This window comes from Aphelocoma coerulescens, chromosome 23 (genome assembly GCF_041296385.1).
Source record: "Aphelocoma coerulescens isolate FSJ_1873_10779 chromosome 23, UR_Acoe_1.0, whole genome shotgun sequence".
In the NCBI taxonomy this organism is placed as follows: domain Eukaryota; kingdom Metazoa; phylum Chordata; class Aves; order Passeriformes; family Corvidae; genus Aphelocoma; species Aphelocoma coerulescens.
The window spans coordinates 7,101,001-7,127,595 of record NC_091036.1 but is presented as its reverse complement, the minus strand read 5'-3'; the positions used below and the strand labels follow the sequence as shown (position 1 = coordinate 7,127,595).

Here is a 26,595-nt window from a genome sequence, read left to right as displayed (position 1 = left end):
TTCCTGAAGGATTTTACCTGGAGGCCAAATGCAGCCCAGGAGCCAAAGCTAGGAGGGAAAATCCAGGTTATTCACCCCACATCCAACTGCAGGATTGCCAGGAAAAGATTTTACAACACAGAGAACCAGGGACAAGCTGCTCCCTCTTTGTCTGGAAAGGGACAATGCTTTTGCAGGAAGAAGGGAAAGGGCAGAAGCCAAACTTACAGAGTTCTGCAGTTCTCAAGGAATTTAAATTCACCTGTTTTCCTCTTCTTTTAGAGCCCACAGACAGGGGAAGTTGCTAATTTTATAAAGGAACCCAAAAACCAGCTGCTCTTCCTCCCGTTTCACTGCTGCAAAAGGGAAAACTTACCTGGAGTAACAACCCAAACGTGGCCTTTGTGCTTCTAAGGCAGGGCAGTTAAAAAGGCAAAAAAAAAAAAAAAATTAAAATGATTTCTTTTTATCTGCAAGAAAATGTTTATTCTTTGTAAACCCCACAGGGAAAAAAAGGATTTGCAGCCAAGACCAAGTCGTGAAGGGAAACGGTGCCCCGGGGGCAGCAAAAGGGGGGAACCTGAGCACAAAACCCAGGGACAACATTCCATGTTCTGCACCAGGATGGGAACCCCCGAGACTTGAGAGCAACGCTGCCATGGTGACAATGACACAGGGTGATTCCAAAATGCACACAGACAGCACCAGCACACCTGGGCCCCAGGGGAAGCTCTGTGACTGAGAGGATTGGAATTTTTCTACTGACTCCAGTGTCCTACTCCTTTGTTGTTGGTGCTGTTCCATGAGGCAATGTGTCATTTAACACCATCATTAAAAAAGAAATTATTTTCTTTTCAGAACTGCCAGAGTCCGCTGCATCTTTGCAAAATCCTAAAGCTGGGGTTGGATTTTCTCTTGGCTTCCCAGCCCTCCCAAATCCCCTCCCAAACTCTGACCCGCTGCAGAAGCTGCCAGTGCAAAGCCCCTTTCCATGGATGTAAATTCACATTTCTACCTTTGTGCAATTTGTGAGTTTCCTTGAAAACTCATTAATAAAAAACCCCACACTCCGTGGCAGCAGGGCTGGAAACGATTCAGACAGAAGGGGAGATAAAGTGTGAATCACAGCTGAATAAAATAAAAAAACCCCAGAACTGCAGCTTTTATTAGCCAGCTTTACAGTCTCTCGTGTACAGAACATTGCACAGCTCCACCTTCACTCTCCTGGAGGGATCTGGTGCCTTCCAGTGCAGAACCACCGAGTTACAGAACACTGCTGAGTTTGGACCAAAATAAACAGAAGATGGAAGCCTGGTTCCCGCTGAACACCCAAATTACCAAGTGCAGGTTGCAGTAGGCTCTGTAATGAGCTTTGATACAGAAGCTGGATGACAGTGAAGGGGGGAAAAAATAGTTTAAACCATCAAGTTTCCTCTTGAAATGTCTTTTCCCAAGGCACTGTGAACAAGACTGTTGAGCAATTCTCAATGACTAAAAAACACCAATGGGGATATAAATATTTCACACAACAACCACCATCACGTCATCAGCTATTCTTTATTCCTTCCCTTAAACAACGCCCCTGGAATTTGTTTGGTCCTTTGAGGGGGGAAAATCAAATTATCTTCTGCAACATCCACGTGTTTGTATTTAATACATCTATAAATCAAAGCTTTGTTGGATTGTTTAACCCTTTCACTGGGAAAACTGAAGGGTTTCCCTCACTGTTTCTGGATGAATCTGCAAATCCAATTTGAGCATTAAATAAAAAACCAAGGAGAAAGGGTTCAAAATCAAGCAAAGCCCTGTGTTTTTTTTTTCAAGAGGAAACCATGCAAGAGTACATAAAAAGGCAAAATTGGCTACTTGAAAACCAAGAATTGTTTTTTAATGCGTTGGCCAAGGAAAATAAATCGCAAAGTTCTGTGAGGTTTTCTAAAAATTTACAAGAAAAACTGATGGGCAGTTCTAGTCAATGCAGATGCTCTTTTCTCCTGTTGGAAATGACAACAAACACAGTCCCACACGAAACAATTTCATCTTGACTGCAAGAGACTCCCAGGGGCTCCTGCAGCCCCCAGGGCAGAGAGAACCTTGGCATTCATTTCTTCAGGGGCTGATAGACAGAGGCATTGGGGTCGAGTCCAGAGGGGCTGGGCTCCACGAATTTGGAAGAGTAATGTGGGGAAACAGGACTCAGAGTGCTGGTGGCTGCAGTGTACGTGATGCTGGGCATGACTGCCATCACCTCTGCAATCTTCTGTTTGAGGTCCTTGATTTCCTGATCTTTCTGGATGATTTGCCCTGCAAAGAGCAAATCACAGCACTCAGAACCAGTGGGTTTTGCACCCTCCACCAGCTCTCCAGGAGCTCAAATCCTTCCCTTCTCCAGCCTGACAGCCCTGAAATCACCACCTGTGCCACTCCTGTTCTGTGCTCAGAGCTCTGTTTAATTATCTCTAATTACCACAGAACAAAGCTGAACACTCCCATTATAATTTTGCATCATTTGGATTCACAGCTGCACCTCCCCCAAAGATTATTTCTATTTAATCTCATTTTTCTGCCATTTTTTCTGCCTTTTTCCATTCCCCTTCTCCAAACTCCTCATAAAAGCACAAGTGTTTGTTTATAAAACCCGTCAATTTTCCAAACTGTCCCATTCCCATCATTTTTCTCTGTGCTTTCACAACCCCACGACAGCAATTCCTGAAACCAGGTGAAGAAAAAACCCACTGCTGAAACAAAACAAAACAATTTCTCCCTCTAATTAAATTTTCCTGCAGTCAAACAGCCTTCTGCAGGGAAATTAAACTGGTGTTAAATGCAAAGGTTATTTAATTTTGCTCCATGGTTTGCACAGCTGCACAAAGGCTGGGCTGGGTTTTATGTTGGTTTTCTGCTCCCTCTGGTGGCATCACCCGCAGTGCTCACACTCCCTCACCTGCTGAGGGTTAGAACAGGGTGGGTTCTTCCCAAATTTTGGTTTTATTTACTTGAGGAGTAATAATTTTTTTTTTTTAGGATGAAAGGACAGCAACTTAATTAATTAATCTCTTTAAAAGAAAGAGTTTTTTTCAGAGCTTTAAAAGATCTCCAGCTCCTTGTAATGGTTTATAAAATGCCAAAAATAATAATTCATTCACTTAAACCCCCATTTTAATGTTTGGTGTCAGTTTGATGGGCTGGAGAGGCGAGCTCAGATGGTTTAGGCTCCACATGCCCCAAGCTGGGAATGCCAGACGCCCTCTGAGGGCTGAAATGCTGCGTGGGGGCCACAAAATGCCATGATTTTCCCCCAGTCTGTGTGGGATGAAAGCCCTGTTACCTTGGGCAATCTCGAGCTGCCTTTTTGCATCTCCCAGAGCAGAGAACAGGTCCAGCTTGATCCTGGTCTCTGCACTCAGGCTGTTCTCCAGGTGCTGGGTCTTGTCCTGCATGGCTGAGAGCGCTGACATCAACACCTCCGTGTCCTTCTCGTTCTCCTTGTACTTCCTCAGCTCCTGCAGCGAAAATCGGGACAAGAAGGCCAAAAATGTCACCCTTGGGGCCACAAATGCCACCCTGGGGGGCCACAAATGCCATCCTGGGGGGCTTTACACAGCAGAGAGGCTCAGGAGTCTTTCCTCTTCCCCACATTGGGCCTGGTGTTAATGCTGGCAAATTAAAATGCTGGTTAATTAAGGCCTCCAGTAATTACACATGGCCACCCTACAAGTGATGAAAGCCCTCATTACAGCACCATTTGCTCTGGGCCTCAGCCCTCCACCCAAAAAGCCCCAAAATCCCCTTCCAAGAGGCACCACAAAGCACCCTCAGCCAGGCTGGAATCACACAACTGTTCACCTTGGGAAAGGCCTTTGAGAGCATCAAATCCAGCACTAAAACACATCCCCAAGTGCCACACCCATGTTGTTTTTGGACACTTCCAGGGATGTGGATTCCACCACTGGGCAGCCCCTTCCAATGCTTTCCACCCCTTTCCATGGAAAAAACATCCCTAAAATCCAATCAAAGATGTTTTAAATGGATGATTAAAGGGATTATTTTTATCTCACATTAAATTACCTCACTGTGCTGCAAAGCCAGAAATTAAGGAAAGTGAAAAACAGGGAGCAATTATCCTGGATATAAAAGCCAGGCAACCTGTGGCTGGGGAAAAAAAATAAATACACAAAAATATTCTGTACCTTCAAATGGAGGAACAATAGTGCAAAGGGGAAAATATTAATGCCTGCAACAAAAAGCTTCTCTAACAGTTTGAAGATGCTCATAAAATTAGAAAGCTTAATTAGAGCTGGGTTTAATTATTTGAAAGCCATGCTCAAACACTCCATGGATAAACCACACTTGTTGTCAAGGGTCTGGTAAATCCAGGGACAACAAGGCTGCACACGGGATTGGGAAACAAGTCCACAGCAGCACCAGGTGGGTTTTGAAGAGGCATCAAAAATCCACCTTCATGCAGATTGTCAGGCTGAGCACATCTTTAGGACAGGAATAAGGGCACACATTTGAGCTCTTTAGCTGTAACAAGCCCCAACACTGTTTGCTGCACATCTACCACCCAGTATTTTCAATATTCAGGCACTTGCACCAAAAAAAAAAAAAAAAAAAAAAAAAAAAATAGCCTGGCCAGTGCTCCAGACTGCCCTGAATCAGCAGCCTCTAGTGACATTTATAATGATTTATTCTAATGAGACTGGCCACAGGCTCCTTGCATGAGGTGAAAAATGCTGTTGAGGGGATTCTACCCTCAGCCTACACAGACCACTGGGTTTGGGGGGAAACAATCCCCATTTAACCAATGGAAAGGAGGGGATTGGTGCACCTCTGGGCCCTCCTTTAAGCAATGGAAAGGAGGGGATCAGTGCACCTCTGGCCCCTCCTTTAAGCAGTGGAAAGGAGTGGATTGGTGCACCTCTGGGCCCTCCTTTAAGCAATGGAAAGGAGGGGATCAGTGCACCTCTGGACCCTCCTCCTGCCCACACCCTGCCCAGCCTGGGGCAGGATGTGCAGGAGGCACCTGAGGAGCTGCACTCCCGAACGTGGGGATTGCTCTTTTGCTGGCTTGGGAGGCTGAGAGCTCTCCCTGGGATGCTGCCCCGAGCCCCTGGTGCTCTGGCATTACCTGAACTTTCATTTCCAGCTCTCTGATCTGATCCTCTTTCAGCTTGATGTCGATTGTTAACTTCTTGCACTCTGTCTCCAGCTCCCGGATGCGGTTCCGTAAGGTTTCGGTACATTCCCCTCTGCAGGGAAACAGCACAGGAGAAGGAGATGAAATAACAATGAGGCTGTCATTCCTCAGCTGTTTGCAACGTGGAAATTAAAATAAAAACTGAAGCATGACAAGAGGAAGCCAAATTTGGTCTTCTCAGCAAAATGATTCCCCTCACGGCAACAGTGCAGAAAGTTACTCAATGTTACACCTCAAGTACTGGGAAATTTGGAATATTGATGAAATGTGGAGAGCAGAAAAGCAGGAAAAATTCTTTTTAGACACTTGGAGCGCTGCAGGTTAAAGTGCCCCCACTTGTGCTGTGCTCCTGTGACTGCAGCAATCCCCCTGTGCTGAGCACTGGGAGCCACTGCCCACAGCAGGGAAATTCCAGCACTGTGGCCAATGTCACTGCAGAAATCCTTGACTCCCAGTGCCCACATGAAAGGAGATGCTCCTTTGAGCAGGACACAGCATCTCTGAGAGCACAGTCCAGGAACAGCAGGTAATTTAGAGCACAGTCATCCTTTACATGTGTAAATGTCATGTAGGCACTGAGGCTCAGCTTCAGGGGAAGACAACTCCCAGTCCTCCCTTGTTTTAACTCAAATAAGCCTCTCAACACAAATAAAGCTTTTTGTTTTTTAAATAAAAGACCAAACAAAGGCTCCTCCTTCCTGCCCAAAGCCTCCCCGAGGGCAGAGCACCTCGTAGCAGCAGCGAAGGCGACAGCTCGTGCAGCAGTTGCTTCTTCCAACTTCTTCCTTTTCTTTTCTTCCATTAATTGCTTTTCTACAAAGGTTCGTGCCTCCTGCTCTGCCTTTAGCTTCTTCTCCAGCTGGCTGATCATTTGTTTGTCTTTTTGTTTCATCTGTACAGCGTTGTGCAATCTGCAGGGGGACAGGGACGGGAGTGAGAGCAGGGTCTGATTAATTAAAATTAAACTGCCGCCAACGGTGCCCAGCGACTCTGGGTGGATTTGCCTCACATTTGAGGAGGTTTCAATGGAATCATGCCCCTCCGCAGCCCCCAGCCCTGCCCAGGTGGCCCAGGCAGTGGTCCCAGGGCAAGTGGCACGTACTTGTTCTGCAGCAGCTCGTTCTCCTGGCGGAGCTGGCCCATCTCGGCGCGGGTGCCGCGCTCGGCGGAGCTCAGCGAGCTGACCTGGCTGCGCAGCTCCTGCTCCACCTGCCTGCTGGCCTGCAGGTCGGCCTTTAGCTTCTTGATGTCCTGTTCCAACCTAGCAAAGACAATTTCAAAGGACAGTTTCAGCTTCCTGGCCCCCTCAGCCAAAGGTTCAAGCGTGTTCTATAAGCACAGCAGAACAAACCTCGCACCATCTGCCCAACCCTCAAACCTTCAGCCTCCAAACAATCAACTCTCACAATTCTGTGCCTGGGTCCTTGCTAAATAATCAGCTTTTATGTAACTCTGCATATAGAGCTCCACACACCTCATAGCCTCCCACAGGAATTCGCTTCCCTGCACTGTAAAGTTGTAAAACAAATCCGATGGAATTACATTTTCTCTGAATTCGGAGAAGTTCTAAACCAGGACAGAGCCCCACACGAACAAATTTCACTTCTGTCTACAAACGCCGAGTTTGATTTATTACCCAAAGCTGAGCTGTGGGCCAGGCTGCTGAATTGTCACCTCAACATGTTGGTATTTTCTTGCAGCACATGATGTGCATGCTGAGTAACGAGGATGTGTTAAGTCATCCCCAGTTCAGGAGTCAGTAAATTTAGTTTTAATTGCTCTTGAACAGAGACCATCTGCTCTACACTTGAAATTGTAGCTTTGGAAAGTTCTTGAAGATTCATGTAATCTTATTAATTAAAATATTTTCAACAAAAACCGGTGAAATCAAACACATGTTTCGGAAGAGAGGCACTCAGCTCACTTGGATTTTTCCCCCACAAATAAGGTTATTGATTCTTAGAATAAAAACACATCACAGGTGAATAATCAACCTTTTTGAACTCTGTTACACACTTATTTAAAACAAATACACCCCAGCCATTCTCACATAATCCTCCTCTGCTCTGCCAGGTATTGATTTGACAGTTTTAAAGTGTCCATAAAGAAGATGAAGGTGGTTGTATTTCCTAGGGTTCCATTCTGAATTAGAGGCAGTGGGACATTAAGATGAGGAGAAAAATCACAAAAGCCAGAAAGAGCTGCCCTTGGTGACACTCAGCAGTGCAGATGAATGGCTGGAGCTTTTTGCCTTCCTAATGAAACATTTTTGGGCTTCAGTGCAGGGAAATCTCAGCCTTAAAGGCACTGGGAGACGAGCAGTGAGAGCATCCTGTGCCAGTGAATCCAGAGGGTCAGTGTGGAATCATCAAAGCTACAGAAATCCATAGAAGTGGGTTTGTAACAGCTAAAACAGCCCCAAAGAGATGAGAGGGTGAATGAAGAGCTGGGAGCAGCCTCTAAAGGAGCATGGCTGGGCTGGGCCACCTCAGACCAGTCAGATCTCAGCCCCCTCCTGCTCCAGCTGCACTCAGCTGCCTCTCCAGTCTTATGGAAGTGCCCTCGTGGGAAGATGGATTCCTTCAGTGCAGAATAAATGGTCAAAAGCACCCTTAAACTGAGAAAAAAGATCAACATACAGGCAAATAGTAATGGCACAAAGCAAACACCCACCTCAAAGGGAAGGGCACAAATCATGTCAACACCTGGTGCTCTGCTATGTCAGGGGAACGATCTGCACACCTGACCAAATATTCCAAGCACAGCCCTCAGCCCCAAAATGGGCACACCAGCAGCTGGTGAGTGTTGCCACCCTGCTCAGTGTTAAATGATGGACTGGGCAGTTGCTGGGCAAAGAACTCTGAGATTCATTTCATCTGCCAACAAGCAGCAGCCCAGTGTTTTAGAGAGAGCAAATGGCTTAATTAAAGAGAGTAAGAAGCTGTAGGAGCCACTACCAGACTGGTGCGTGCCAACAGCTGATTGGTTTTCATCCAGGTTTTTGTAAGTAGGTGGAAAAATGCTTGGTAGGACAACGTAGAGGAACACACCTAAATCCCACTTTACACCGAGCCATAAATAATTGCAATATCCATGCCTACAATGAAGTGATAACAGAAGATAAGAGCTGTAAATAGCTTTTACCTATAGCTCAGGCTATGCCAAACTAAGATACCCCAGGATTTATTTCGGGTATTGAGTATTCCAGGAAAAGAAGCCCTGAGCAGATAAAGCCTGAACAGCTCCGAGGTGCTGGCACAGGACAGGCTGAATTTGTATTTCTGGCAACAGAGAACTGCTGTGAGTTCAGGATTGTGGAGCCATCTGGTTGGTGGCATTCCTGCACCTGAGTGTTCCCAGGGCTGCTCCAGACTGTGCTGGAAAGAACCAGCAGGATCCATGGGGAGCAGACAGGAGCCAGCCCTCCAGACCTGGAGCAGAGATGAGGCCACAGCTCTTCCTTCTGTGTGTACGAAATTTGGGGGACTGGGGCTCAGGGAGGGTGGTACATCCACCAGACATCACTCCAAAGGGCCAGAAGAGAACTAACACAGAAAATTCCTCTCCTTCCAGTCAATACCAGCCAAAACCATTGGAAATTGCTTTATCAATGGGCTTGTTTAGAATGAGGTTTTACAGTAAGATTTTAGCAGGCTTTAATTACCCCTTTTCATTACACTGAAGGTTTTGCTCCAGCTTTAAATACCAGAGCAGAGAATATCTGTTTTCTGCCAATTACAGAGCAAATGCAGGCTCCTCTCTCCCTAAAATGAGTGAGGAAGATCATAATCCATCATCATGCAAATGTTCCCTGGGTGGTTTCTCTCCCAGCCCTGCCCCAATTAGGCAGAGACACAACTTCATTAAGAGTGAAAAGACGTGCAGGGAGTTACCCCTCAGCCCCACTCGGGCTCCTTGCACTGGCACAGAGGTCACCTCTCCCACAAGGACATTAAACCCACTCTAAAATAAAAGTACATCAATACAAAGCCATAAAAATTCTCCACTGCTGCAAGCAGGGAGCAGTGCAGGGAGCTGTCCCTCCTCCCCTCTGGAATGGGCTGCACTGCTGTTACAACGATGAATGACCCACTAAACCAGCATTTTTCAAATGATTGTTATTCTTACTCTGATTTCATTTGCTGCTTAAATCTCTTATTTCTAGGCTTATTGGAGAAAATTATTTACAGGGGAGGGGGAAGCAAAGAAAACCTGAGTTCTGGAAGATGCTTTTCTCTGCTGCTGCACACACCACCAGTCATTCTGACACACAACTGCTTTTTAAATGAGGCTTTAGTTGCAGATTATGTTGTGCTGTTTATAAAAGCAAGGTCAATTCCTTCAGTTTGTCATTCCTCTAACTGCAGATTTACCCATTTCCTTTGCTGAGCACCACCTCCGATCATTCCTGGTGAGGGGAATTAATCAGGCATCACCTCTGAGAGTGAGTATTTTTCCAAATGCCTCGGGGAGGATTGATGGATGAACTTAAAGACGACTCAATTCAGCTTTAATGCTCCCCACTATTGATGTCTGGTGCATAACCCACACTGGGTGCTCGGTTTACTCTGTCCCATAATCACCTGGCAATGGTACACGAATGAAACACGGTTTATATAAAAAATACCATTTTAAAGGACCCAGAACGCACTGAGATGCTCTCCAAAAGCCCCAGTTCTGCCTTTGTTCTGCTCTGGCACAAGCAGCCCCTGCAGTGAAGCTGCTCCTTTGAAGGGTCCACTGAGCTCCTGCAGCACTGAGCTGCTCCTGCTGGAACTAACAGGCTCTCCCTGCAGCTCTGAGGAGCAGTTCTCATTCCCAAAAATCCAGGAATCACAGGAAGCCACAGAGAGAAGGCCAGGATCCTCCTTTCCCTGCTGCACAGCACTGCTCCAAGCAGCTGCCATTTCCAAAGGCTGTTCTGTTTCCGAGCAGGCCGAGCACTCTGCTGCCTTGGGAAGGGTCTGCAGGAGGGATTGGCTCCCACATTCCTCATTTCCATTCCCAATCCTTCTGATTTTCCGTTCTGTGCTTGCCTTCCTACGGCAGGAAACCCTGGCCATCACCCTCCCTGCAGCTGACAACAGGAAACCTTCTGGTGCTTTAATGCCACTCCAGGCAGGGGGGTGAGCAAGAGGCACCAAGCCCTCTTTGCCCACCAGTGATGCCATCAAATTTTACAATAATTAGCACCAAATGGGCATAAGTTTCCATTAAAACCTTCCAGTCTGCCTCTGCAGGTAACACAGTCTTAGGAAAGTGAAATAAGCTGTGCAAGAGCAGCTTTTGCTTCAGCAATAATTTTCCTCATCCAACTGCCAGAAGATGTCCTCGTTATCTGTGGGAATAATTAGTACATGAGACAGCTTGTTCATCACCTCGTGTGCCAAAGGCAGGACCTCTATGGATACACACGGTTCTGCCAAGCTGCACTGCCTGGTTTTTGTGTGGTTTTAGTGCAGGGATTTTTAAGGGTGCTAAAAGGCAGGGGCAGGCCATGGGTTTTGGTGTGTAATGTGCAATAAACAACCAAAAAATAATTCTGCAGCAATTATAGCTTGGACTGGTTCCCCATATTGAGGCTCTAAATCTGTTTCAGCTCAGAAGTGACAGTGGAATGGTAAAAGAGATGAATTTGCTCTGTACCTCCTGACAAACAGCAGAAAAGTACAAAGGGACATCAGGTTGATCCCAAATGGATCCCTCCACTGGCCCCACTACCAGAGAGCTGAGAAAGAAGCACTCAGATCACAGAGATTTAGTGATGAAGGGCTTGACAAGCACCACATTTCAGCACCCTCAGGAGATGTCTCAGGAAAACCCAGAGGTTCCTGCAGGGCTGAGCCTCTGGGATCCCTCAGCTCTGGCTGTCGAGAACAGAACAATTCCCAGGGATGGGCATCAGCAAGTTCCTCTCCACAAAAGCCCTCAGGCCCTGACAATCCACCAGACACAGCAAAAATAAAAGCTTAGCTTCAAGTAAGAGCAGTATTGTATATATATATAAAAAATATATAAATTTTAACTAGCAGGACCCTTCCAGATAGATCACATCAAGTGTTTCAAAGTTAAAAACTCCTGTTCTCCAAAACCTCCTGATCCTGAGTGTCTCCAGCCCTGTTAACCCCAAGTCCCCAGCAGCAGAAGGAATACTTTACATTTGTTCCCGGTTACTCAGCTCAGGGCCATCATCTGTGGACACAAAAGGAAAGCAGCTTGGGTCTGCCATCCTGCTGCGAGGCTGCTGGACACCGAGTTATAAAAAGCAGCTTTATTTGGAAGCTGAGCAGATCTGATCTGAGCCTGAACAAATGCAGCACTTCACTCAGCCCTCTTCAGACTCCAGCAGCAATGCAGACTGAAAGTTTAATAACAGGAATGAGTAACACTCCTGGAAGTGGAAGAGGTGATGAACAAATGCCTGGCGCTCCAGGGACGGGATAATTGACAAGGTTAAAATAAAAAAGCACCATGAATTTTTAAATTTAAGTGCATCCATCCCATCCAATTTGTCAGGTGAGTTTATGCTCCTGCTGGTGTGGGAGTTACACAGCCAGGCTGAGCAGAAACAAGATTTCATGAATGATTTCAGCCACCAGCTGGAGCAGGATGCTGGTGTTTGGTGTTCCCTGTGCTCCTGGGCTGCCTGCACAGGGACACCATGGACAAGAAACAGCTCCAGGGATTTGTAGCACAACTCCACACCCACACATCCCGAACACATTTGTCTGAAGCAGTTAAATTCCCTTTCAGGGCAGAGTAAGGTACTTTCAGAGTACAGCTGTGTTCTCTGTCCTTCCCCAGTGAGTTCCAGGAGCTGGAACTCCCTGAGGACACGATCTGGTTTGTCGTAGACTCACTTCTGAGTTAGAAAATCCACTCTGGGCAATTAGCAATTACCTGCTCTAAGCTTCCACGGCAGCACATAAAGATTTCAACATGACATTTAAAATTTAAACACACCAGGTTTAAATCTCAGTCCCTGTCACAGACACACAATTCTCAGTCTGGCCTAAAAAACTTCCCTTCTCTCTTCTCAAGACTTAGGAATGATGTTTGGAACTGCAGCACACTGAGCTGACCCTTGTCTCCCTCAGGGAACAAACAAACCTTATAAAGAGTGCAGAGCTGCCAGCTGGAAATGGGAGCACCCAACCAGGCCTGAACAGGGGGCTGGTGCAGCTCTGCTCACGGCAGAGCCATCTGCATCCCATCAATCCTGCCTGGATTTGATTCACAGATCAGATTGATTAGCTGGGCTCTGATTTGCCTCACACAAGTTCTCGACAGACTTTAGGTATCAATTAGTCCGGCTGTTTAATTGGCAGGGGCATGTCAGTCAGGGGCAGAGTGATTATCAGAGGAGAAAATAATATTTCCATTGAAGTAATTGTGTTCCCACAGCACAAATCCTCAGAGACAAAAGCCCAATTATCAAAAGGTACCTGCAGGGAAAACAAACCTGATCTGCCAATTAAGTTGGCCAACACTGATTTGGTGGAATAAGGAATGAGAGAGACACGAGCCAGGCAGAAAATGGAGAAGGGCATAATTGTGGAACAGTTTTTGTTCCAGACATCTCTCCATGCACAGTCACACCACTTTCCTTGCTGGTGCTTTTTCTGGCAGCACATGACAACACCATCTGTCTCAGGGTGAGACTCTGCACCTCACAAATACATCTTCCTCCAAACTTCCCAGGAGCAGATGTAAAGCTGTGACTTTTCCATGCTGACAGGTTCCCAGGCAGCCAAACGAATCCCTGTGACCTGTGCCTGCAGCAGGGCTGTGGGCAGAGCCTCAACTCAGCACTGGCTCTTTGCACCCTCTGCCTCCACACTTGGACTTAAAAGATTAAAGCAAAAGCCAAACATTTCAAAGGAAAAACAAAACAAAACACCTGTTCAGGCACCAAGAAACTGCCCTGGAGAGGCAAAGGTCACTCCACAGAAGAGCTGCCAAGGACAGATGAGCTGATTTTGTCCACATGTTTCTCCTGCCTTCTACCAGAGTATTTCTGGTGCCCCACAACAGCCCTGTGAAGCAGGGGAGCAGCAGATTCTGAGCTAGGAACAAAGCAATCTGCTCCAGGCTGCATATCAAACAAAAACCAGCAACACAAGTGCACACATCTCCTGGAGATCTTATCCCACCACTACACAATTCTGTCTTCTCCATGTGATCATAAATGACATTTTTCTCAGAAAAAACAAATGAAAGCCCTGATGTACCAAGGGACGATAAGACAAGGCTCAGGCCCAACTTACCTTACCAGTGCATCTGGTTTGCTTAGCTGGTTATTAGGAATACAGTTTTCCATTAAGTCCTTATGTGTGCTCGGGCTCTTGCTGGCACATTTCTGTTTTTTCTCATTTTTAGAGGATGAGGAGGGGATGCTCCCGTTGGTTGCACTGTGGCTGCGAGGTGAGGAGTTCACAACCCCGCTGACATTTTTGTAATTTTTGGATGAGGCAGTGCATGAGTCCTCTTTTAAGAGGTTTTCTGTACTTCCTACAAGATCGTTATTTAATCTTTTACTATTGATATGGTTTTCCATATATTCAATTTCTTGTATTTTAGAGTCTACAGGTTGCAAAATGTTGTTGTTTATTCCAAGGTTGTGTTTCTTCGCATCCTTGTCCTTTTCTTTCCCTTTTTCTCGATATTCCAGCTCTGGCAACGTTGCAGAGATTTTTTTATTGGCTGGAATGCCTCCATTGTGCTGCAGGAGTATTGAGGAATCCATATCAGATAATCCTTTGGCTGCTGCAACACCAAAGTGAAAAAAAACCCAACTTAGTTCATTAAATCCATCAATACCATGCCACAGAAAGAAAAATCATTATGGACACATCCCTCATTCCTGCAGGAAACAATCAGTATTGGAGACTCTCTAGAAAAGAGAATCCAAAGTCATTTATTTTAAGGCTTTTCACCTCATCACAGGCAGGAAACAGGGATTTAATAATAAATACTGGTGCTTCACAAACACTGACTGACCAGATTTGATGTACCTGCTAATGAAGCACTGAGCAGAGGGGCCATAATTCACTTTTTCTGTCACATTAACCCCTCTGAAATGATTTCATTTCTGCCCCTCTGGGTTCACCACACTCCCACCAAACCAACCCCGGCTGAAGCAGCTCCTCCTCAGCACGTTTGGGGTTCGTTTTCCCTTGGAACAGCAGAGAACAGAGAACACATGAAGGAATAACTTGCCTTCCTCTGCCTCCCTCTCTTGCCTCTGCAGCATCTGCTGCTCTGGGGGCAGTGCCTGCTGCAGGAGCTGCATGTAGAACTCGTTCTCCTTCTGCACCTCTTTCTGCTTTCTCAAACGCATCTTGTAGCTGACATAACTTTTAAAGCCAAAGCCCAAAGTCACAACAGGGTAGCCAATGCTAAGGGGAAAAAAAAAAAAAAACATTATTATTAATCAAACTGTAGCCATGATAGCAAATTAATAAGTTATAAACATCTGAGTGACAGCTTTCCATAGAAAATAATCTATAAAGTGGTTTCTGCTGTTCCACAGCTCAAAATGCAGGCATGGCTTTATCAGCAGCACAACTTTGGGATCAGTTTCTTTTGCCTGCCAACTTCATTACCAAGAGTCTGAGTTCTTGTGACAACTGCACCAGCCCAGAATGCAGACAAACCAGGCAGTGTGTTTATTGATGGATGCTCCACCCACGAGCAAACAGCCCCGTGCAAAGGGAATGTGTCTTGGACAAGAATTTTAAGTACTGGAGGTGTCCTGGAGCAGGGGAACACTGATGCAGATGAGTGTTAACCATTCAGATGTTCTCATTCCTTGGTCAGAGGGCAAACTGTGTTTCTGAGGGAGCTGCCAGCACCATTTGCATGTGCATCTGGCATGATTTCTGCCAAAGCCTCTTTTGTAGTGCCCTGCAGAGGCAGCTGTGGCTGCAGCTCCCAAACCCTGGGGACAAACTCCAATGTTTGCACCCATGCAGCAGCAAAGACCTTCCTTCCTTCTGCACAGCTCCTGAAGTGCTTCTGTGGCCTATCAGAGTTTAATTGGTGTTCAAGGGCTTTGTTGCACCATGTGGACAATATAAATTCCAATGACAGATGTCTGCTTTACTGGAGGCTGCACCCAAAGACTGCAGGAAAACCAGCCCATATTTTAAGTGCAGATCAATGAATGCTACACTAAAAACCTGTGGAATAAAAGTGAATTTCCTCCAGATCTGGGTACTCTGCACGTCAGGCTCTGGCCTGGAGTCACTCTCCTCACTTCCAGTGAAGCAGTGTTTGTTATTTCATTTTCTGCAATGATTCTCAGCCTGAAGCCTGTTCATTGCTTCTGGTGAATTATTAAATCAGACACTCATGAGAACCTTTCTGGGGGAAAAAGGGGAGCCCTCTGTACCAGAAAACTATTTCCATAATAATTTCATAAATGATCACGGAGACCTATTTCTTTTTTTGTTACTTTTATCATGTGTTCACTATGTGAATACAAAATTTGTGAAGTGGTGGCAAGAGCTTTCAAGAAATGCTTGGAATATCCACACTACAAATTCCTCACAGCACAGAGAGGTGGCACTGGGTCCTTGTTTGCACACATTTCTCATGGAATATTTCATGGCAGAAGTGTGAGGGGAAAACTGAACAGCCAAGCCCTGAACCCAAATAAAAAGCCTTGATTATTCATTTTCCTGGTGAAATAAAGGTTAATAGGAGAAGGAGAACAGAGAACCACTTACCAGTGTGCTGCAAATGGACGACAAAGGTCCACATGGAAGTTTTTTAAATCTTTAAATCTAATGGCTGCTTCAATATAAACAAAAAGTATCCACAGTGATACTGTTGGTAAGCACACACCTCTTTCTGTGGGGAGAAGGGAAACAGAGGCACCTCAGGGACAGAGTACAGGCAGCAAGGATTTTAAAGTTATTTTTAAAACATTTCAAGACACAGAGGAAACAGACCTTAAAGATTTCACCTAAAAAGATCATAACTTAAAAAAGCAAAAAAAAAAAAAGGAAAAAAAAGCAAGTTCCCATCAACTTGTATGAGCACTGAAAATGAGTAATTCCTGAGGTTGCCATGAATTAAAATATTCAATCAGCTCAATAGCTACAGCTAAAACTGGCCCATCAGGTTCTTCCTTCTAAGCATCAAACCCGAACAACTTCAGATAAGGTTTTAACATATTAATGCAACTCTAAAAATAACCCCAGATTGTGCAGGTATTTGAAATTGGGCAGCAAGTGGTTCCCAGCATCTGCCATCAGCTCCCACACTGCCATTATCAGCAATGACTAAGTTGTCACAGAGCTGAGTGAGGGATGATCCACAGCACCCTGCAAACCCCTGGGATCGAGCCTAACACAAAACATTACACAAACCCCAATCCCAAGAACTTGGGGAGTGGAAAGTTACCCCTAAGAAAAAATTTAAATCGAATTTTGTTCCTAAAATGTTTTGATCGAGGGAAGGATGTGTGGAATCCACACGTCAGTGCCACTGAAAACTCAGCCACCTCCATTGCTCCATCCAAACCCAGGGATTTACGAGAACAAACCCAAATAACTCGGGGAAAAAAGGGCAGCAGAGGGGCAGAAGAATCCTCCATGTAAGTCTCAAACTGTCAGGGCAGCCTCTGCTATCACCAGCTCAGCTGACACAAAGCTTTGCTAAAACAGAATTGAACTGTGATCACTGAAATAACTGATATTTGAATATTAATAACTAAATTAACAGCACACCAACTGAGTGTGGAGGAATAGGACACTCTCACAAACTTTTTCTGTGTGCTCTGTAGTTGTTGAATCACTGCAGGAGAGTTTTGAAGTCGGGAATTTAGGTTTTTGGAATTCCTGTTTATACCCCTCCAGTTCCTGCTTACTGGAGATGCACCCAAAGTGCAAACCAAAAAACCAAAACATTTTTAACTCTAAAAAAAACTGCATTAAATGAGGTAACAGCAGAGAGGGTTTGCTCCTAAAAGCTGTAAGAGATCTATTGAGATCAGGAAATTGTAAATAAGGAAGAGTTGTAAATAAAAAAATGAGTCAGGAAGTTGTAAATAAAGAATAATGACCCACCTGTGTGCCACACATACTGTACCCACACATAGGTGCTGGCAGCAAAGAACAGCCACTGGATTGGGATGAAGAGCAGACAGATGATGTTGGAGGTGAATGCTACACACACAAAAAATACTGAGAAGGCCTGAAAGAAAGAAGGGGAGGGGGAAAGAGAAGAGGGTTTGGTTATTCCAGGAAAAAAAACCAATATAGTTTTCTATAGATATTAAAATACATACAATAATACATTTTATATAGAATGTATAATAGCTATAATCTTGTAACATGCCAATATTTCTAATATTACATGTTTATTTAATTTTAATATAGGTTAACATATTTTTAAACATTTTTATATATATCTAAACCCCCTATATATAAATAGACAGCATATGTGTGTATATACACATATATACACACAGATATATATAGATAGATAGATATAAACATAAAACCTCCTATATAACAGGGTTTTCTTAAAAATAAACCAGAAAGTCTTGCCTGTTTACAAATATATAAGGTTATATATAATCCTGACTAATTCAAACCCAGCTCAGGAATTCAAACAGTATTTTCCTGTGGTGAAATTTTGATAAATCTTTATTTCATTTCCACTTGCCATAGATAAAATATCCATCAGAGAGAAGGGATAAATCAGAGAAACCCCTCCTTGTGTGAGGAGGATCTCACTCATCTCATGAGTGCCATCCAGTCAGCTGTGTAACATGGAACAGTCCCTGGAGTGCAGGATTTCCCTGGAAAGTGCCACTCACCAAGCCCTGGTATCGGAAGGAATCGTAAACACTCCTGATGAAGAGCCAGAACGGCCACAGGTACTCAAACCTGAACTCCAGCACAAAATCTGCCAGCAGCACCAGGGCCCACACCACCAGGAACTTCAGGTACAGGAAAGTGCTGGGGAAAGAAAGAAAAAGGAAATTTCAGGTCAGGATTTCCAACCGACAAACTAAATTTTTGTTTAAATTAAAAGATTCAGAATTAAAACTGGACTCAAAATGGACAACTGTAATACACAGAAAGAAATGTCAGCCAAAATAATGTTATAAAATAAGTTTAGGGGGGTTTTTTTTATTATTCCATTACAGCAGGCTGGGTCTAATGGAGTTAATACTCAACTGCATTTATGTTTCCTAATGAACAGCAGGGTCACTGCTCTCACAAGGCATCAGCACCCATCTCCCTTTGCATTTTCACACTGTGAAGTCCTGCCAAAGGTAACTTCTCCCAGCTGGAATGTTCCTTTTCCAGTCCTCTCCTGCACTTGGAGCTCAGGAATTTCTGTTCCCTCTCCTCAGCAGGCTGCAGATGTTCCCTCACTTACCACAGACTGCAACACCAATAAACTGAGATGTATTTTATGCCTACAGCAACATTAAGATTGTTTTGATACCGAGTTATCAGTGTTAGATTTGAAAACATTTCTATGAAGGTGAATGGATCCCTTAAAAACAAACAAACAAACCCCCAGAAAAACAGATGCACATGAGGCTTGAGACCAGCCTAACTTCTATTTTCTAATTATTTCTGAGCCACATTCCCATGTTCTGAGTCCTGCATTTCGAACCACTGATGATCCTTCTTGGCAACAGAGCTTAAAAACATTTTGAGCTCATACCCAAGTAACACTTGATCCCTCGATCAGCCCAATCCATTCTTCCAAAAAAGAAGCAGCAAAACCCCCTTTTTCCCCCCAAACCCATCACCCCCAGATGAGTCACTCCAGCTCCCCAATACCTTGTTGCACTCTACTGGGTTATAACAAAAATGGGGGGGGTTAAAAATACATTTTTCTCTTTTAAATCAAATGCAGATTTTCCCTTTAGTAACTTATTCTCCCTCCTCTCCCACCCTGCCAACACAGCCAGCAGAACTTTGCCCTGGAATGTTTACTGGGGAGGTGCCAAGGGTTTGCACCCAGTGCCAGGTAGGGTCGAGTTCCTGCCCTGCTCAGGGCCACGGGGCTTTTTTGGGAACTTGTTCAGAGCTTTGGGGAAGAGACAAAACACAAAACTTCCAGGGAAAGAGCTGGGTACCAGCAAAGGCTTGGAAAGAGCTGAACTTGTGCAATTTGCACCCACTTGTCACACAAGGTTGGGTCCAAATCACAGGGCTGGGAAAACACTCGGATTTCTTGGGAATCAGAGATGAATGGCATGTGCCTGAGAGTGCCCTTATCAACAGAATGGGGTGGGAAAAAAATAAAGCAAAAGGCACCAGGAAGCACTTTAATGGAAAGGAAACAAATTTAATAGCTAACACTTGGAAAAGTTAAGGAACTGCTGTTTTCAGTTCTGATGGAACCAGCCCCAGTCACTCAGTCACTAATTACTCTTTGAGAAGAATGAAACTACAATGTAAGTATTAAAAAAAACCCCCTCAAACCCAACAAAATATCCCACACCAAAACCCAGCCAACCAAAACCCACCAAAAAGCCTTAAATGGTCACGTTGTCTGTCCTGAAGGATTATGCTTCCACAGGCTGCCTCTCCCTGCTTAGAACTTAATTTTAGAATTTAAAGTTTAGATCTTCACCAGAAATCTGTAAAAAGCAGCTGCATTCAGAAAATATTTGACACTAACGAAAATATTTGACATTTGGGCCCAGACTGTGGAATTGTACCCGTGCAACTCCTCAGATCTGAGGAATTCCCTAAAATCATCACAGCCAGGAATTCCTTGCTCTGTTCAGTTGTGTTGTGGAGCCTTTTCCTGGGTTACACTCATGGCTATTGTTTATTTCCCTGCCACTGGAATTCACGAGGAGACCCCATTTTTCCCAGCAAATGAGGGTGGTCAGAACTAATGCTGCTCAACTGTGAAGTGCCACTCCAAGGGAAAGCATTTGCTGAACAGGAGTTCTGTAACACAGCCATTAAAGTGATTTCTGATATTAAATTCCTATCAATCCAAGGGCCCTGGTGATACTTAGCACCTTCTAAAGTGGAATTGGAACAATGCAACACTTGTAAGGAGGTTTTGCCAACAATATTAAAGAGCCTATTTCTCATTGTCTGAAGGGCTCCAAAGCCATTCAGAATTCCAGGAGTACAGGAAAGTTTAAAAGCCTCAATCCTTGTGCTGGCCCCAGCATGGAATGAGCTCCTGGGGAGCAGGGAAGGAGCCCAAATCTCAGATCCTGCTCCCCCTGAGGTGCTGCACACCCAGGTTTGTGTTCAGGCAAGCCCCCAGCCCAGCAGGGTGAGCTGACAGCTCTCCAGTGAACCAGGGAGAGCTGAAATCATCCCCAAAAAAATCCGGGAAAGGACCTCGTTTGACAGGCTGAGCACTGCTGTGCCCTGCTTCCCCCAGCACTACCCAGACAAAACAATTGACAGAACTCAGCACCAGCCCTCCTCCCTTCCCTGCTGTGTCCCAGCCACTTTCCCCTCATCCTTGCTCTGGGATCCCTTGGTTCCTTCTAGCTCTTCCCTTCAGTGCATTCCTGTGTCATCCCTCTGTCCCTTCCCTCCCACACATCCTCCAGGATCCAGCTCCAGCCCTTTGGGAAGCTCTGGCAGTCACTGATCTCCCTGGGCCTGTCTCACACAACATTCACCAGGCTCAAGGGCTTCCTAACCTCTGAAAAACCTTTTTATTGCAGAGGCTCAAATACATTCCACAAGGCCAGTTGGAATTCTGAGGTGGATCCCAATACAGGGGAAGATTCTTGCAGATAAGTACCTAAAATCTGGGTTATCCAATTTCCTGACACATGTCAAAAAATCTGCCCTCAGTGACCTGGCAGAGGTTTAAGGCTGGGGCTTTCCCTAGAAACCAGCATATGGCATCTAATCCTGGAGGGTAATGAAGGAAAAGGGGAAGGATGGACACATCCATGCGAGGAGCAGGGCACGGAGCAGGGAGGAGCAGTGATTACAGTGCTGCAATTTCTCTGAAAGGTCAGTTGATGGCTAATGCACACTGAATAGAAAGATTTATTCATAGCCCCACAGTGGCTGTGCTCCCCCTTTGAATTTGCAAACAAATAATTTTCCTCCTTATTCTTCCTCCCCCTGCAAGTGCCAGATGCCATTTCCTTCTCTTCCCCCCCCCCCCCTTTTTTTTTTCCCCTCTCTTGTTCTTTGTTCTCCTTTCACTGCCCCACAGAAGCAGATCCTGTGCTGGCTATAAGGTACAAATACTGCAAAAAAAACCTAGAAAAAGACCCAATTCTGCACCCCAAACCCGAACTGGGGATCGATTAAGCCTTCACTCTATCCCACTATTATCAGCAAGGCCCAAAGGCTGGGAAGGGAATCCTGGCAGGACTGCTGGCATGTTCCATTTGGCAGCCTGACTCATCCAAGACAATGGAGTGGGAAGCATCCCGAGGCTGGCAGGGTGCCAAGGGCACAGGTGAGCTTTAAAAAGGTCAATTTGAGCATTTGGGTGAAATGACCAAATAATCAACAACCCCCAGCTTGAGGTTACCCAGCAGCCACAACACTGAGTGGAGATTTGCAAATGTAACAGCTTTATATATATAAGCACACAAAGAGATATCTAAGATTATTATTAGTGGGCAGAAGAAGCAGAACAGAGCGAGCACCGCAAGTCTGAAAGGCAGAAAACATCACTGCTGGGACTGGTCATGTGAAACACTTGCCAGCTACAGATCTGAAAAGGAAAAGAAATGCAAAGAATCCCAGGAAAGCTCCCTGACTCCTGATGCCATGTCTTGTCATGGCACAGAATGTACCCATCCCTGAGCTGGGGCAGGGTAAGGAGAGGGAGACAAAAGGAAAAACCCTTGCAGTGACTGTGGAAGCCCAGGCACGGGCAGACAATCAGCACTCAGCGCTGTGGGGCTGGCACAGGAGGCACTGGCAGCTCTGGGAATTCAGCTGCAAACACCAAAATCCAGCCACAGGAGCCCCCTCAGCTGCAGGCAGTGAGAGCCAGGGCAGAGGGACCGATATTCCATGTGCCAGCGGGGCTGGCACAGTAGAACACATTAAATGTAGGCTAAATCACACTGCAGCCCCGTGCTGGAGTTCAAGTCATAAAAGGCAGCTCTGCTGCTTTGTTGCAGACCTCCGGGGCAGCTCCACAAGAAAATGCTTTACCCCCTATAGGAAGCTTGTAAAAAAAGTGCCAGAATAAATTAGCAGTGGGAATCATTATGGATTTTTAAGAAAAGCCTAAAAAAGGCCACATTCCTGGAGGTAGCACTGATGTTTTCCTTCCAGTTTATTTGGCTGTCAAAAACCCAGTCCTTGGAATTCAGCCCTGTCAGGATTTGGGTGGCAGAGGAAACCAGGAGTATTTTAGGGGTTGTGACACCCAGAAATCCTGTCCTGTGCCACCAGGGCCACTTGGAGATGAGGCACCCTCCCCTGCCAGGCACCCACTTGGCTGCCAGCCCACGGAGTGCCTGGGATAAAGGGCAATTTACATCCCAAGCTAAAATAATCGTGGCTCTGAAGGAACATGGAGTATTTAAGGACTACTGTCAGGGAATCCATGAGACAGCATCCATCAGCTGATGTGACAGCACAAGTTAAAGCAGGGATATGTGGAATTCATCTTGAAACTTCCCCAGCTACAAAACTGGGACCCAGCAGAGCCAAAACAAGCAATATCAGCAATACAGCTGAAGGATTTTAACCAGATTTTAACCAGATCAAAGATGGGGACTGGGAAGACTGAGGAACAAGCAGGAACAAGTAAACTTTAATTGCTTAACTAATGACAAGCTGCAATGAATACTTTAATTAAAACGTAAGGGTTTAATGCATGCACACTGCCAAAGGTAGGAGATGTTAAATCACTTCAGCATTTTTAAACTGTTGCCATTGTTTTACAAGGGAAAAGGCAAAGTCTGGAATATAAGCTGTGGAAATAAGAGATCCCACAATTCCTACCATGAGTGTGGTGGATTTGCAGATCTGTTGAAAGCAGTTATTTTAAATTACATTAAAGTTCTTTCCACCGATCCTGCAATACTTCTAAACAGCACAAGTCACTGCAAAAATCAACATTCAGAGAGACAGATCATCCACATCTTTCAGTGCAGCCCAGGATTTTATATTTCTAACTCTGTTCTGGTTTTTTTTAATCAATTCTTATAACCTGCTTCAGTTTTACACACGCAGTGAACTCTGCCACCAGAGCTTCCCTGCAGGACAATTCCTTCCTTGCTCCACCTGCTCCAAAACTCATTTTCCCAGCTCTCAACCAACCCTACGTGTCTCAGTGACAGCTGTGCCTCGCTCACACTCCGAGGCTGGAGAGGGAACAAGGATGGGAAGATCAGGTTTAATTTAAAAAGCAAACAAAACAAAGAGTTGAGTATCCCAATCCTGCTGTTTGCTCAGCCTGGCGGCTTCGCCTATAAACCCTGTTTCCTCCTGATAACTGCATTTACTGGGTCTGTGTAAGCTGATGGGGACAATTAAGATAAGCTGAGTAAATAACGACAGTAATTACAAGAATTTAGACAAGTGTAGTTCTGAGAGAAGTTACCTGTGACTTCTTTGAGTTATGGGGGTCAGAGAGAAAAAAAAATTAAAAAGAAGAAAAAGAGGCCCAATCCATGTGGAAGGACCTCCCTCTGCTTAGATTTCCATAGAGAAAGCCTTCCCACTATTTCTCTTTCCTTTCTGTGGAACAACACTCTGAGGACACTGACTGTTTCTGTTTAGCAAAATGCCAAAAGGCTAAAAATCCCATTCCTGAACCAGAGCATCCCAGGGGAAGCGAAGCCAGAGGTATCTCTGAGCTGCTCACAGGACTCCAGGAGCTCTTCCTGCTGCACACACTCAGCTCCGGGAGCTCCTCTGAGCTTTCCTGATTTTCCCTCCTTCTCCCACCGCACCTTCCCTGCCAGTCACCTCAAAGGCACAGCATTTTGAATGACTTTTGGAAGCCAGTTATAAGCAATTCCTTATATATTTGAATTAGTCTTCACCTTGAATATTAGTTTCTACACAAGCGATGTTTTCCTTTACCATTCCAGGCAGTGTTTTCCCGAAACCCGAAAAGTCTAAAGCAAAACACTCTCTGCTCTCATGCAGAGATTCGCTACAAGTGGGATAAGCAGCACACTGGGACAATTTTATTCCTGTCACAGCTCCCCAGCAGCTGCTTCCCTCATGCAAAGTTAACATCTGAATTGTATGAGCTCGCTCAGGTTTCCAGGCACTGCATTCATCAACCCCACTGAACTAGAAACAGAAATGGGACAGCACATTTACTACAGCTCTCACAAGCTTCAAAGCCTCTCCTGACCCAAACTCCTGCTTATTGAGAAATACAGAATTATTGCATTCTATATAAAATTTGGCAAACTCGGGAAAACAGAGCTCTACGATACCCTTTAAAGCAGGCTCACAACAGCCGTGTTGGAACACAAATCAGCATTTTGGTGCGTTCTGCCTGTAAACACCTGGAAAACACATCCTGATTCCCAGGATGAGGCACATGCCACGTGGATCCCACTTCACCACTGTTTGTTTCCTCATTCCCCAGGTCAGAGGTGAGTCGGGCACCTGCTGTGTTCCCACCACACCGGGCCATCCATCCCTGCCCCGGGAATTCCCAAACAAGCTCCTGCTCCCGTGGCTCTCACAGCTCCCACGGCACAGGTACCTCCACCAGCACGGGAAAAAACAACTTTCTGAACCCCTGCATGAGGAGCCGAGCCAGCAGCCCAGCTGTTCTGCTGCTGAACCTCTGGGAATGCCCAGCCGGGACACCCGGCCGGGAGAACCCTCCCGGGGAGACACAGCGAGGCCGCAGCAGCAGCTCGGAGCTCCGGCACCTCTGGGAATGTCCAGCTGCGAGACCCCGCCGGGAAAAGCTCCCCGGCTGAGGCTGCAGCGTGCGGCTCGGAGCTCTGGCACCTCTGGGAACCCCCAGCCGTGAGACCCCCCCCGGGAAAAACTCCCCGGGGAGACACAGGTGAGGCTCGGAGCTTTGGCACCCCCGGGAGCCCCCAGCCACGAGAGCCCGCAGCGGAGCCCCCCAGGGGTGACACAGGGCGAAGGCCCCAGCGCTGGCTGCGCACCCCAAGGGCGGCTCTGGCCGCTCCCTCCCGGCAACGCCGGCAGCACCTTGGCCAGCAGCTCCCCCCGGCCCCGCCGAGCCCCGGGGGCCGCGGAGGGCCCGGGGCGGGGCAGCGCCTGAGGGGCGCCGGGGCGCCATGACGGTGACAGGGCCGAGGGGGCGGCCGGGGGGCCCGGGGCCGCGAACCGCCCGCTCCCGGCGCCGCGGCGGCCGCTCGGTACCTGCCGTAGATGCCCTCGGTGATGCGGTTCCGCTTGAGCGGCCGCCGCAGTTTGCTGCAGTCCGCGCTCCGCCGCTTCATCCCGCCGGCCCGGCCCGGCCCAGCCCGCCCCGCTCACGGCAGCACCATCCGCCCCCGCGGGGGATTCCCGAGCGCGGGGCCTTTTTTTTTGGTTTATTTTTCTTTTTTTTCCCTTTTTTTTTTCTTTTTTTCCCCGGGAAACAAAGAAATAAAAATAATTCCTGGTCCGTCCCTCCCCGCCGTGTCCCCCCGCGCAGCCGCCGCGCAGCGCCCCGCCTCCCCGCCTCTGACCAATCAAACGGTTAACTCCACCTGAGTGACAGCATGTTCGACCAATCGGCAGCGCGTAAAAGCAGACGGACGGTGGAGTCGACCAATCGCGGCACAAGAAAGTTGGTCCCACCTCGTGCCGCGGTGAGGCACGCCTGCTGACTTGATTGATAGCCTAATAATCCAATCAGAGAGGGAGATTTGTGATTGATGGGCTGTAAACCAATTATCATGCAGACTTTGGTCCCCTCTCGCCTACTGTCCTGCAGGCTGGTTCCCGCCCCGTGCGGTGACCGACAAGGAAATTGCCCAATAGAAGAGGAACAGAAAAATAAAAGGACAGCTCAGCCATCCACTCGGAAACGGAAGAAGGAGGGCTCAATTTCCTCTGTCACCGTAGCACCGAGGTACCACCTCTCACGTTTGATTGACCGCCGCTCTGGCAAATCGGCAGCCGGGGAAGAGGACCCTCTGTCTCAGCTGCAAAGACAGGCAGTGACAGTTTGTGACGCCCGACACCGCCTCCACAGCGCGACCTGCGCCGCCGGCTCACCGGAGGGCAAAATAACCCCTGGGCTGACTGACGGGCCGCGCCAGCCAATAAATAATGCGCATTGTTGAGTGACAAGCGATAGGGCCAATCGTAGCGCAGAACGCGCAGCCCAAAGACGGCCGGTGCTGGGGATAGGCCAATCAGGGGCCAGGAGGAGCCTGCGCTCGGCCAATGGGAGGGCAGTCCCTAAGGGCGGCCTGTGGGGAGGGGGCGGGCATTCAGCGAAGGGCGGAGCCGGGCGGGTCCCGCCGCCGCCGCCGCCGCCGC

The 26,595-nt window shown here is 46.7% G+C and overlaps 1 protein-coding gene across 4 annotated transcripts; it reads right to left on the bottom strand.

Annotated features, from left to right (window-relative positions):
* Nucleotides 1-1,112: 1,112 nt before the first annotated feature.
* MACO1 (macoilin 1) lies at nucleotides 1,113-26,363 on the bottom strand. 4 transcript variants are annotated; one of them, XM_069035737.1, is made up of 12 exons: nucleotides 26,190-26,363; nucleotides 25,818-25,950; nucleotides 18,009-18,150; nucleotides 17,254-17,380; nucleotides 15,910-16,033; nucleotides 14,399-14,577; nucleotides 13,447-13,945; nucleotides 6,282-6,440; nucleotides 5,908-6,090; nucleotides 5,111-5,231; nucleotides 3,308-3,482; nucleotides 1,113-2,283 (listed from the first exon to the last, which is right to left on the bottom strand). In XM_069035737.1, exons 2-12 carry the CDS (start codon nucleotides 25,829-25,831, stop codon nucleotides 2,081-2,083), a joined length of 1,926 nt encoding a protein of 641 aa, XP_068891838.1. In that variant the 5' UTR covers nucleotides 25,832-25,950; nucleotides 26,190-26,363; the 3' UTR covers nucleotides 1,113-2,080. The 4 variants fall into 4 exon arrangements, with proteins under 4 accessions (XP_068891838.1, XP_068891839.1, XP_068891840.1 ...); XM_069035738.1 differs by having other exon boundaries at nucleotides 26,197-26,363; XM_069035739.1 differs by having other exon boundaries at nucleotides 26,329-26,339.
* Nucleotides 26,364-26,595: the final 232 nt, after the last annotated feature.

What these genes read in the sequence shown, in the direction of transcription:
- MACO1 (XM_069035736.1), bottom strand. Translation starts at nt 25,565, where the DNA reads ATGAAGCGGCGGAGCGCGGACTGCAGCAAACTGCGGCGGCCGCTCAAG. An exon ending in ACAGTATGTGTGGCACACAG is followed by an intron (nt 16,034 to 17,253) that starts GTGGGTCATTAT and finishes TTCTCCCCACAG; the next exon opens with AAAGAGGTGTGTGCTTACCA. An exon ending in AACGAGCTGCTGCAGAACAA is followed by an intron (nt 6,091 to 6,281) that starts GTACGTGCCACT and finishes GTCCCCCTGCAG; the next exon opens with ATTGCACAACGCTGTACAGA.